This window comes from Lepisma saccharinum, chromosome 10 (assembly GCF_977018435.1).
Source record: "Lepisma saccharinum chromosome 10, izLepSacc3.1, whole genome shotgun sequence".
NCBI lineage: Eukaryota > Metazoa > Arthropoda > Insecta > Zygentoma > Lepismatidae > Lepisma > Lepisma saccharinum.
The window spans coordinates 61,770,016-61,783,585 of NC_139238.1; the positions used below are offsets into that span (position 1 = coordinate 61,770,016).

General features: G+C 36.4%; 1 protein-coding gene across 5 annotated transcripts in view; it reads left to right on the forward strand.

Moving 5' to 3' along the window:
* The window catches only part of LOC145993921 (ATP-binding cassette sub-family C member 4-like), a 243,132-nt gene that overhangs the window by 131,303 nt on the left and 98,259 nt on the right, over nt 1–13,570 (forward strand). For all 5 annotated transcript variants that reach the window (XM_083129849.1, XM_083129847.1, XM_083129851.1 and 2 more), the window contains exon 3: nt 12,327–12,437. In XM_083129849.1, the coding sequence (XP_082985975.1) occupies nt 12,327–12,437 (111 nt within the window). The remainder of the gene's footprint in view (nt 1–12,326; nt 12,438–13,570) is intronic.

A 13,570-nucleotide genomic window follows, 5' to 3' on the forward strand; every position in this document is an offset into this window, starting at 1 on the left:
TTAATGTTAAACAGGTATAATATTTTAAATCCACTTACGTAATATAATATTCATTTATAATAAAAATAGCAATAATAATATTAAAAATTAAAAGCAGACTTATTATTTAATAATATGCTTTAAACACAAATTTTTTTTTGCAGTATTGAAAATGCCAGCTCAACAAATGCATTACTAAAAATTTATAATTACACTTCAAAAATATATATCCTGATTTTTCGTAACGTTATAGCTGTATACACTTGGCTGTAAGTAGTCCGACCAATTCGTGTGATTTGAGCTAACATAGTGCTTCATCATACTTTGTAAAGCGCCATTATTTACCTTCTTTAGCCTAATAAATTATGCTGTGCAACAGGGGCAAATTTGACCTTTATACCCAATTTGTCATTTAATTCCTGGAATAGTTTTGAGGTGAAACCGGATCCTCTGTCCGTATATAATACCGTAATGCCGTACACTTACAGTACCATAGCGTAATATTATTTCGTCGTTTAACAATCCTGCTGCTGTACTAGCTGATGTATCGGCTACAGCTTTCGCTATCATGTATCGGGTGCCGAAATCTGTGGCGGCGATAATATAACGGTGGCGTAATTCTCCCGATGCTGGAAAAGGTCCTGAGAAATCTATTGCAATGCGCTGAAATGGCCTTTGTGGCGGAAATGTACACAATTCTTCATATGGCAATCTCGTGATTAGTTTATTTTGCTGACAAATGATGCATTCTCTTATCTTCTTTTCGATGAATCGCTACATATCGGGAAATACACTCTTCCTAGAGCGGTGCTGTATGTTTTGCTGAAACCTAAGTGTGCTCCCCAATTGGCGAACTGTGCCTGGTTTCGATGATTTGTTCTCGCAATGATTTTGGGATACACAAGAGCTTCCTTGTACTGCCACCTAGTCTGTGCTGTCTGTACAATAGTCCGTCTTCCAATAAATGAAGATAGGCTTGTCTTTGAACTGAGAGGGGGGTTCGTTTGGCCACATCGACAGTGTCCTCCCAAAGTAGTAGGGTCCTGCGTTCGAGCGGTTGTTCTTCGGTGTCGTTTTCTTCAGGCTTGGTTCCACACTCCCTGCTTATTGGGTCCGCTATGTTCTGCGTTGTCTTCACGTGGATAAGAGTAAATGAAAACTCTTCCAGTAAAATATTCCACCTAATTAATTTTGAACTGAGATTTGTAGTTGATTTAATGTATATTATAGCTTGATTGTCCGTGTGAAGATCGAAGTGAGATCCTATTAAAAAGAAACGAAAGGATTTGAAAGCGTATAAAATCGCTGTCAATTCTTGTTCGATGACACTTAGTTTTCTCTCACTTTCACTAAGTACTCTGCTACAATAGCAGACTGGCTGGTATTCTCCTTGTGAATTAGCCCGCATGAGCACGCCACTGACTGCATGTGAACTCGCATCCGTAAACACTTTGGTATTCTTTTCCGCACTGTAAGGAAGAAGGATAGGAGCTGAAATTAATGCTTTTTTTAGTTTTTCAAAAGCTGCTTGTTGTTCCGGGCCCCACGTGAACATTTTGCCTTTGCCGACCAATTTTTTGTAAGGGCATAGCGATGTCTGAAAAGTGTTTGATGTATTTCCTTACGTATGAACATAGACCAAGGATCATTCTAATTTTCTTGGTAGTAGTTGGAGTCATGTAGTTTTTTTTTATTGATGATATTATCTTATCTGAAATTCGATATCCCTCGCGTCCCACATTGTGGCCAAGCGCTACTACCTCGCTGTAGGCAAAACTACACTTCCCGTAATTTAACTTTAAACCTGACTTCTGTAAGCAAATGAACATTTGTTCTAGAGTCGTCATCATTTCTTCAAACGTGCTAGAAAATGTAAATAAGTCATCTACATAAAAAGCGAAATTACTTGTATCTAATTCGGAGCACGCGAGCTGTACACATCTTGTCATGGCCGCTGGTGACGTAACGTGACCCATGGGACAAAAGTTCATGACAAATTGATCTTTGGATGGTATAGTGAAAGCGGTATACTGCTTGGAATCGTCCGATAATGGTATCTGAAAGTAGCCCGATTTTAAATCTGCCGTACAGTAATACCGTTTGCCACCCATATTGTGAAGAATTTCGGAAATATTCGGTAACGCTATGGCATCGAACACAGGCCTTGCATTAAGAGCCCTAAGGTCCTGCACCATTCTGTATTTACCGTTCTTCTTTTTGACAAGTATGATGGGAGAGTTGAAAGGTGACGTAGCCGGACTTATTACTCCATTTTCCAAAAGAGTGTCTATCTGTTCATTTATTTCTGAGCGCAAGTGTACTGGAATTGGGTATGCTGGAACATGAAATTCAGAATCGTCTTTAAGTCTTATTTTATGTCTGTAATTTGTGGCCCGTCCGATGTCCTGATCTGCCTACACAAAAACATTCATGTACTTTTCTAATAATTTTAAAAGTTTCTGCTTCTGATGAGGCTCCAGTGCTGGATTTATATCCAGTTTACTTATGTCTGGCATTGTACTGGGTTCGGTTCCGGATTTTATAACTACATTAACCTGAGCACTTTCATGATTTCTTTCCTCACTTGAATTGGGGCTTTCCCAATTTTCAGCTGTACCAATGCGTGCCCCTTTTCTGATTATGACATTATAATTATTATGATTCGTGATCCAAATTAAAGGTGATTCTGTATTCATGACAGCTCTGGGCACTAATAACCCTGTTTTTGCCTGTAATTTCAAATCTGGTTCTAGAAAGCTTAATTTCTTGTCATTTGAATTTACACGTTTTACTGGTACACACAAGTGAGTCCTAGGTTTGAGTCTAATTTTCTTAGAAGCGATATATTCCAGTACTAGAGCAGTACTCATCAGATTCGCAACTTTTACAGACACATCGAAGATTTTCTTGTGTTCAGTTCTAATCTGGTTTCGCGGAGGCGTTCCAAATCGCTGTAAAGTGAGCCGATTTTCATTAAAATCTAATGTTGCCTTTTGGCCCCTTAGAAAATCATTGCCCAGTATGGTCCCATGTTCAAAATTTGGAACAACGCGAAAAACATGTTTAAAATTGTGGCCATTTATGGAAAAGGTGATGATAATTTTTTTATGGCGAGATGATGATTTGATGATTTGATTGGTATTTCATTCAAATAGACATCAACTATTACACATTCATCCAAACTATTTTCGGGGGATTATGATGAACGATTTTAGGAGTGGTCTTGAGTGATGAGCATGCCTGTTTAGGGAGGAGGGGCAGATTAAGTATAGTGTTCTGTAAAGCTAAGAAAAAAGTTACTTTCGGTAAACACGCTGTCGTAATTAAATACTTTGTGGGGATTACGATATGGTTTGAGGGCGCGAATAATGTTTTTTTGGGGGGGACATTATATGATTTGGGGGGACGCATGACATGATTTTTGGGGGGAATGCGCCATTGGCTTTGGGGGGGGGGAGGATGGGCACCTCTGCTCTCCATGAAGGAAATAATATCCTGCAGTTTTGTCTTCATACTTGGGATTTTCACTAGCAGCCGTGAGTGATAACTTGCATTATGCAAAGTCTAAGAAAAAAAAGCACATTATAACAAAGCAACAAAACAGCACCATAACACAACACAACTAGTTAAAAAATATAAAATCCACACATGGTTATGGCGCAAAAATAATGAGAGGTGCCTTGCAACTACAAGAAATGTAAAGAAAATGTGGCAACAACGTCTGAGCGCACGCGCTTATCGGAAGCGGTTTGGTTATTGTTAGCTATTGTTGCCAGTGTTAAGTTTCATGAAAGGGTTGCCGATGGGGACATAATAAACGCGCGGACTGTAGTTGTTTCTTTGAAGTTCACCTCTATTAGTATGATTTCTATTTTGATTATGGCGTTCTGAATCAGTGCTCGTTTGCTTTTCCTGTTTTTCAATAACTTCATTTAATTTCAAGGTAAGGCTAGCTAATTGTGCTTCTAGTCCGGTTTCTTGAGCCTGGACTCCTGGGTTCGATTATTTTATTTGCGTTGTTTTTAACTGCTCGACTTCATCTTGCAAGGACTTGACTCTTGCATTCAAGTCGAGATTAGCCTGTTCATATGCTTAATCGAGATTTCCAGCAGTCATCCCTTGAAAGTTGATATACTGCTGTGGCATGCATGTTCCGCCGGAAGGAAAAAATAAATTCTCCTTCTCAGCTTCGCAAGCAATTTCTTGCAGTTTGCATTGCCTCATTAAATACTGAGCCTTCTCGAACGCTTTTAAATCTGTGAGCAATTCGGGCACTGATCCATAACCCTTGTTATATGTTTCCCTTATGTAATCAGGTAATAAACCCTGACTTATATGTTTTATTTGCTTATGCATTGGCATATTAGGATCTAATTTTACAAGAAATAGTTGTTTGTCTCTATCATAATTAGAAACTGGCTCGTTCTGACGATGCAATCTGTATCTAATTTGCTCCTCTAATTGGAGTTTGTCTAACGACCCAGTGAACTCCTCGCAAAGTTTGGTCTTTACAATGTCATACGTCCTATTTTGATTTTCCTGTACTTGAGACCAAACTTCATGCCATCTTAAAGCTGGTCCACCCAACAAAGCTGGTAACATTTCTAATTTGTTTGCGTTGTCCCAGCCACTTAAAATGGCTAGGCTCTCAAATTTTTCCAAAAATTTAGAAATATCTTCCCCTGCTACACCCTGAAATTGCATACTTTCTAGCATCATAGGGTGAACAAAATGTGAAAGAGCCATGTTCCTAATTGGGTTTGGGGATGAATTACTAGCTAAGGTTACTGTCTCAGGGCTAATTCCGGGAGACGCAATTGGGGGTGAGTTATCTTTGTTATTATAAAATTGCTATTGTAAAAGCTTGGTGCGTTGTCTGGTATTTATTGGGCTGTGTTTACTTATGGGTGTGAAGCTTGCGCTAGGACCTCTTTGATCTAAATTAAAATTTACAGTTCTTTCGGCCAATCTAATTATTTGGTTAAGAGTTTCATTAAGTTCATCCTCTGAACTAGAACTCGACATTTATCATAACAAGAATAATTTTCCCTGAACTTTAGCATTAAAAAAAAAAAGTGTGCCGCCTTATGAATTCTTTATTTTAAATGCGTACGTAAACAGTTAATGATTTTAACATTTTCATCATGAGTTTCATCCGTTCTTGTCCTGATTAAGCGTAACTGAGCAAGCGTAAATAAATTAAAAAAATATATGTCTGAAATCCTGGTTCTAGATTCTTAATTTTCATTTATTTCAAATTAAAATGAATGAAAATTCCAGCACCTCCATCCACGTAACGAACTGCAAGGTTCGTGGGATCTTACTAAGAATCTTAACCATTATGCTTTTGTGATGTAGCTTTGTCATTCATTCATCCTCACTGGTGAGCACTCACACTTGGCAGATAACTTGATGGTAATGGGCGAGAGGTTACTTTTCACACATGAAATGGCACAACACCAAGAATTGGGTTTATATCTTCTAGTTTAGATCAACATGGGTAGAGAAGGATGTTACCTGTCTATTCGGTGATGAAGATTTCCTCGGAGAAGACTCTTAGAATTTAGATAAGCAGGCTCGCTCAAGCTCCCCAATGTTTCTCGTTCACGTCGCCCGTTACACTCTAAATTATCCTTTCTTCCACCACCTGGTTATTGCTCCCTAATACCAGTTGATCAGCAACTTAATTCCTATCAACCAGGAGGATTGATTTAACACTGACCTAGCATTCTTTGAATGCTTGAGAGACTAACCGCCGACGAAGGAGGATAATGCTTTTGGCTTGCTACTTTTCTCTAATCAGGGGAACCTGTTACGACATTAAAATAGGCAATGAACTTATATCAATTTTCTTCTTACATTGCACAGTTATACTGTATTAGCACTTCAGATTATACATAAAAGTGCGCAAACGATTAACAAACTATTAACACTCTTTTCATCGCAACTCACATTTTCGGGGAATCGCCAGTTAAATAATTCTCACAAAAAGATCTTGTCCTAACAACTGTGCGAATTTGAACAAACGATGAAAAAACAATTTGCACGATTGTAACAAAGAATATATATTTTAAACAATGTTTCAATTGAGACCCTCAAATCTGGCGAATACCAGATTTCAGTCAGTTCAACATCAACAAAGCCTTACTTCCTTCAATGTAGGGAAAGCCAAAGGAACGTAAATAAAGCTAAAGCAAGCAAAAATTGCAGAATAGCTAATTTTTGCACGATTAAACAAAATAGACATTTACAGGCACTATAAAAATTAGTTTTCAGAATAGAAACACCATGAAACGAACTTTAAACATTAAAGCCTTTGTTTTACTACAAAGGAATAAGAAAAAGCAAATAGGCAAAATTCCGCACCCTAATAATTAGTATTATTCTAACTCATTGCTTTGCTCTCTGAGACTCCTGGAACGCATGCACTCTGTGCAGTTCCTTTTCGATAGATTGATTTGGTTTATTTTACTTCGCTTTTCTGTCACTTTTGGCAAATCGTGAAGATGGGTATGAGCGATGATATGATGATTCTGATGAAGGGACACTCTCAAAGAACACCAATGCCTAGGCTGGGATTCGAACCAGGGACCACAAACCATTCTGCCACGGAGGTCGGCCAGTTCCTTTTCGAGTTATACATACACTATACAAAAACACGCAATGAGAATTTTGATCATTAATTAATATTTACTTTCAGGAAATAACAAAGCGAAAGTGTAAATTCAACAATGATCTTGCAAAAATAACTAGCTTTTAAAGGATGGAGGGAACTAATATGAAGTAAATTGTAAGGTGGCAGTCAGTCACTTTCTCCTGCTGTTCAAAGATTGCTAGAAATATTCGTGGCATTTTAATCATATTTCTCTACCCAAACAAAACTACCTAAAATTTTAATTCGGTTTTTGGAAATAAGTTAAAGCGAATCTTACTTGTTAGATTTGCATTCACTTGTGGGGATATTTCATTCTAATATCCAAGAATTAAAAAAGGTGTAAATTTCTGTGCTTGAAATTATATATATATTTTTTGTTCTGATTGTCAAGTGTTAGAAACAGACATTAGGATTGATTGATTGATTTGATTTGATTTGATTTATTTTACTTCGCCTTGCTGCCACATTTGGCTAATTAACGAAGATGGGGATGAGTGATGTTGTGATGAAATTGATGAATGGACACTCACAAAGATCCATGCCCAGGCCAGGATTTGAACCCGGAACCCCTGGCATCGTAGAGCGATGTGCTAACCAATAGACATTAGGAGATTGTTGTTTAAAGGTAAGAGGAAGTTTTTGAAAGAGATCATCTGAAAAGTCTCTTGGAGCAAATTGTTGGTAAGATTTGTTTTATATTGATTAAATTATGAGTAATGGCAATGTATTGCCATTTTTTGCGGTGCCCTCTTTTTATGACTTTGTCCTCCTTTTTTGCCATGCTCTGTCCTCTTTTTTTAATGTATGGGTCTGGTCACCCTATATATTGGGCATGTATAATGATTCTTACCAGTAATGATCAAACATATACATCATGCCTGTAATGTTTCCTATTAAAAGAATTAACATAAATAACTACCTTCCATAAAATTTCATTTTTTGTCTTGGGATGAAGTGAAACTAGGTCATCATAAACAAATACAAGTCCACCTCTAACATCACTACTCTGCAAGGAAGCATTCACAGCAAAATTTCACATTTCAGACAGCTATTTTAATCTTCTAATGTAATTCTTAAATATTGACACTTGTGGCCGGTGTTGTAGTCCCAAAAATTTTAGAGGATATATGCTGAGTTTTGTGAAATGTCTAAGGGAATTTTTCCATTAAATAAGGTAAATCAGGGTATTAAGGACCACCAAATTGCTATTTCATTGAAGAAATTCATCATGAGCTGTTCAAGAAAACACAAACAGGATACATTCTGGAATGTATATTTTCTAATTTACATTAATAATAACACAAACGAGTAGGAATATAATACAAAGGCAAAACAACAATGAATTGAAAGGTAGGTTGTATGGTCTCAATTGCCTCTTTGCTGGGACAATTTGGACCAGCTAATGGGGTATCAAGGACCGGTCCACTTTTGAATGGTACGTCCTTCTTTTTTGAAACACAATAATCTTGAACTATGTCACACAAGTCATGTGTGTTCATTCCAAAACCCCACCGAGCAAATAGAATGAAGCACTCCTCTAATTGTGATTCTTCTGCAGCTGTTAATGTAGTAGACATTCCAGGATGCGCTTTTAACTTCATACAGCCACTCAGCAGTTCTTTATGGCATTTTTGCGCATCTGCCTTTTGGATGGTTCCGTTTCCTGGTCTTAACTACGCAGCTTGCACGCCATTTGTGTGCAGAGTACTATTTACACATACGAAAGAGGATCACAGACTGTCCACACGGCTGGTGTGCCTACTGCTCTGCATTTTTTTGAGCTTTTTACGAAATTCTAGCACACGGTCCTTAATGCCCCATGGTCCTTAATACCCCGGTTTACCTTATATAAAATATTTGGATGAAATTATTTAACTTCTACCAAAAAATGTTATTGATGGCAGAAAACTGATGATATACTCAAAATTGGCATAAAAGATGCATATTACAGTAGAGAAGGAATTTTTAAAAGAAAAATATGAAATGCATAATTTAATGATTTCATTTAAACAAAGGATACAGTGCAGTAGCATCTTATTGTAATTAATTTTCTTGTTCATATTTTGTTGTATACTATCAATGAGTGTAATAATACTGCTAATAATACTAAAAATGAAAACTTGGAGAAAATAATTTGAAGATTGCACTACTTACATTGAGCAATAAAGTCTTCTTATGAATCTTGCTATCTACTCGAAAATACTCCAAGTCCAAAGTGTATTTTTTGATACACTACACTTGTCACTAGAACATTTTGCACAATTCCAATTAGTGTCATTAGCAGCATGGTAGTCTTGCAGTCATATCTTGATATAGCTATTTCTAAGGCAAAAAAACTGATCAACTGGTGGCCTTCTCTACATTATGTTCCTGATCACATAAAACCAAAAGTATCTGATCAAAATAAACTCACTGGAGTAATGGCCAAATTACATAAATAAGTATTAACAAAACAAAAGAAGAAGTTATACAGGCATTGTAGCAGAAAGTATCCTCGAATGATTGATTGATTGATTGATTTGGTGTTTTAAGTCCACTTTATTCATGGTAAGGTTAATCGGGACTTTACCTACAGTTTAAAGTGGGATCCGAACCACTATGTTTCTCCACTGGGTATCGAACCTGGGACCCCTTCATTACAAGGTGACGATGCTACCTATCCTCTAATGAGCAAGGTTAACCAGAGGTATACTGCCTATGCCACCACATGGGTAAAAAACACTTGGCATGAGCTGTGGGGACAGTACACTTAGTATCATACAAAATATGTGGACAAAACCTTAATATAACCTGACTGTTTCCCTGGCATCAGGGGATTTCCCTCACCCCACTGAAGTGATTAAAAAATGTTCTGCTAAAAATTATTTGAATGTTATACTTCAAAGTGATTCATAAAGTATAAGAAATGACCAGATCCATATGCTGAATTGCCTTTCGCGAAAACAAAATTTTGACTTTATATTCACTGTATGTTTATAGATCTATTAAGGTAAAGTACCCAAATACCGTCCCTCTAAGCCAATATAACAACTGATTGAAGCAAATCAACTCCATACATACTAGTGCTGCTGGTGTGATTCTACTAAATAAATCTTTCTTAGCCAAAAAAAGGAAATAATCAAAAGAACGCAAATTCTGATTTTTCAAAAAAGGTGTCCTAATTCCGTCCCCCCTTTCCAGTTATTATCTACTCATTTATTTTTATGGGAAATTTGATTAAAACAGTGTTAAAATCTCTTGTAATAAATTTAATGAGATGAAAACATGTTTATACATTTTATACTTAAGTTACATCTTTTTACCCATCCAGACAAAAATCGCAAACAAAGTTTTTGACTTTTCTAGAAGGTGAACACATCTCATGGCACCACTGGAAGCATTTCGAACACTTTGTCCATTTCTTTCCTCGTTTGTCTTGGGAAAAACGCTTTCCACAAATAGGACATGACGCATCTTCATAGCTTGAACTATCCTCGTCATCGGTGGACACGAGTGGAACTTGTTTTTCATCCTCACAGTCACTTGAACTTGAGTCATATTTCTATGTTTTCTTTTTGGGAGGTTGTGTCGATGATGTTCCAAGCTGATCTTTATCTTCAATAATGAGACTTTTCTTGGCCATTGATTGGGATTGTTTCTTCTGACGCTCTTCCGCCATTTGTTTCTTCTCCATAGAGGCTTTTAGAGACATCTTATGAGGACTTCCTGTTACCAAGAATGAGGTCCCGGCTCTAGAAGATGTGGAAGACTGGATTACTGGAACTTCCTGGATGTCTTTTGGACTGACCACTTGAGGTGGAGCTGGAGCATTCTGGTTGTCATCATTCCCTCTATTGTCAGGCACCTCTGGCTCTTCAAGTTGTCTGGCTATGAAGTCATGCTCTTTAAAAAAATCGGGATCGAACGGATGAATTCCAGTTTTCCTAAATCCATTGACGGCAGTTTCAAGAGAAGCAGCACGAAGGTACACTTCATAGAACAAACTGGATACTTGTAGTTTCTTCACAATTCTGTTTGGGTTAGAGGCCAACCATTGCTCTATAGCCTTTGCATATAGAGTTTTCAGAGGAAACATAAATGCTTCAACTAAAGGCTGTACTTGTCTGTTGAGTGAGGAGAAAGGCACATGCTCCCTCGGACCCCCACTGGTGCCACCTTCTTCATAGAACTTTAAGATTAATATATACTTTTTATTAATTAGCAATAATTTTATTTTCAAGAATAAGGCATAGAAGTGTTAAACACATTATAAAAAGGTTGACAAGTGATCATACATCAATCGAAACTAGTCTAAGTGGTCAGGGAAAAAATAAAATATATCACAAGATAGATACATGATGTGGGTCCCAAATCCTGGGACGGATTTGAGAATCTCAAATGGGACGGATTTAGGACTCCAGTTATAACAACAATAGCGACAGCTCCTGACCAAACGACTTCAGCTACATGGCTGTGACAACTGGAATGCAATATTCAAGTACTAATCTATTAATCTATAATTATCAATCACTAAATTATGAAAAACTTACCGCGAGGCATCAATATAACTGTTTCAAGTTGATTTCACACTGTAGCAAGCTTTCAGACAAACAATTTTTGAAAAATTAAAGCGTGAATAAACAGAAAAAAGCAACTACATCACTGCCAGTACGCAAACGAATGGTTCTGAAGATATTCCTGCTGCTCTCGCAAAATGACAACACTTTCCATAGAAGTTAAAGAGGAGGACGAAGTTAGGGCAGGGGATGGATTTCAGGCACTTTACCTTACATAATGAATGACGAGACACAAGTTAGAAATGTACAAATTCATCATGGACATAATATAAGACAAAGAAAATACTTCCATGTCCAGACAAACAGATTAACTCTGTCAGACAAATCACCACATTCCACAGGTGTAAAATTTTACAACAAACTTTCTTCTTGGCTAATAAATATCACTCCTTTGAAGAAAAAATCTCACAGAAAGAGCTCTGTATGACATAAATGAATTGTAAAATAGATTGGGCACAACTGTCAAATATGTAAAGAAAATCTACTAATCTGATAGACCTTAGTGTTTATAAATAATATCACACATAAATTTAAGGAATAATGTATCTCTAACTTAAAAGAAATCATGCATATACTACAAATTTTTATTATAGGCATACATGTTTATCTTTGTTTTCAATATTGTAAATGTAATGCTCAATTTATGTAAATTTATGTATCACATATGTGCATTATGTAAACATCTTTGATGATTTTATACTGTAATATATTTTATATTATATCTTATCTATAATTACATGTATCTGACGATATCCATACCCATGGAAAAATGGGTCAACCGATAAATAAAGATTATGATTATGAACTAAGTTTTATAGTATAATGTTTACCTTTTGGATAGTGATCATCAGGCATCCTGTAATTATGCTACTGAGTTTAAATTGTTAATAATTCATATGTAATTTTTTGGGAAAATAGTACTTGTTATATCTATTCTGACAGTTTGCTACTTCTTGTAACATATTTAATGCTTCTACTTCACTCCTAAGATACGTTACCAAAATTAAAAGGATATGGTTCAGAAGTGATATGATCAATGGTAATATTGAGCTGTGCATAAGAATTCTAGTAAGGCTTAATGTTCAATGTTCTCTCTTGTCATTCACAGAAACTACATGTATCATTCCTTCTTGCAGGTGGACCACTGGTGTGTTTAAAAAAGGAGTACAAAGAGACCTCTCATTAGATGATCTCTACAAGCCACTACCTGAGCATGAATCATCATATTTGGGAGATAAACTACAGAAGTAAGAGTTCTTACAACAGGGTGCCCATCCTCCCAAGGCCCATGTAGGCCCTTCCCCCACCCAGATCATGTCATAATCTTAAAATAAAAGTATTTAATTATGACCATGTGTCTACTACTATTCTTTTACTGAAAGTAACGTTTGTTAGCTGTACTGAACATTTTACTTGATCTATCCCTCCCTAAAATCTTCCATTAATTCATCTAATTGATTAAATATGGTGCACCTAGTAGCCAAAATGACTTGAAAGCAGCTAAAGTAAATGAAATACTAAGGAAATATATTCTGAATCTCCCCCTGCTTCATCACATATAATGCAGTATGGTGCCAAGGAGAAAAATTTTATTGCATTTATTTTTATAGAAATATACTCATGTTGAATTTTATTTTTCAAGATAAAATCCCCCTAAAAACGTTGATGGTGCCAACCCCATCACCCTCCCCCCTCCTGCCCTGTGGACATTTGTCTTACAATAAGCAGAGCTGACTTATTGTTTTTTGAGGTTAAGATTGACACATTTTATTTGTATGTACATGTGTGTTTGTATGTATCAGGTTATTCCATGCCAAATCAACAAAGTCCACAACTCGACCATCTCAGAATTTTCTGCAACTCTACTATTTGGTAGTCTTCATTAAGATATGAAATCCTAAGAAATTGTAGCTTCCTGTGTGGTGTAGTTAAGGAGTTTTGGTGGCTTGAAAATACAAAAAAATTGTCGATTTTTAGTCTGCGCCCGAGACTTTCACGAATAATTTATCTTCCCCTAATTGGCGTAGAGAGCTGGTTGTAGTCTTGTTTGAAAGGACATGAAATAAGCTTTCCAATGGTGTATCACATTACTATATTTAGAATAAAATCTTTTCAAGGTCATCCACTTTGACTTTGGACACTGAACTTTTGAAGATGCATATCCGGGATTTCCTTGGAACTGAAATATATTGTTAACACAAGGTTAAACTATAACATAACTGAATTTGAAGTTGGGACGATTATGGGATAATTAAAGAAAAACAATTTAATCAGTAAGTGTATTTTTTTCAGCCGGTCATTTCTAGTGATAGTTTGCAACACTGTTGTTATTTACATTTAAGAATAATATGATTATCTACAGTAGTGAAAAATGGACAAT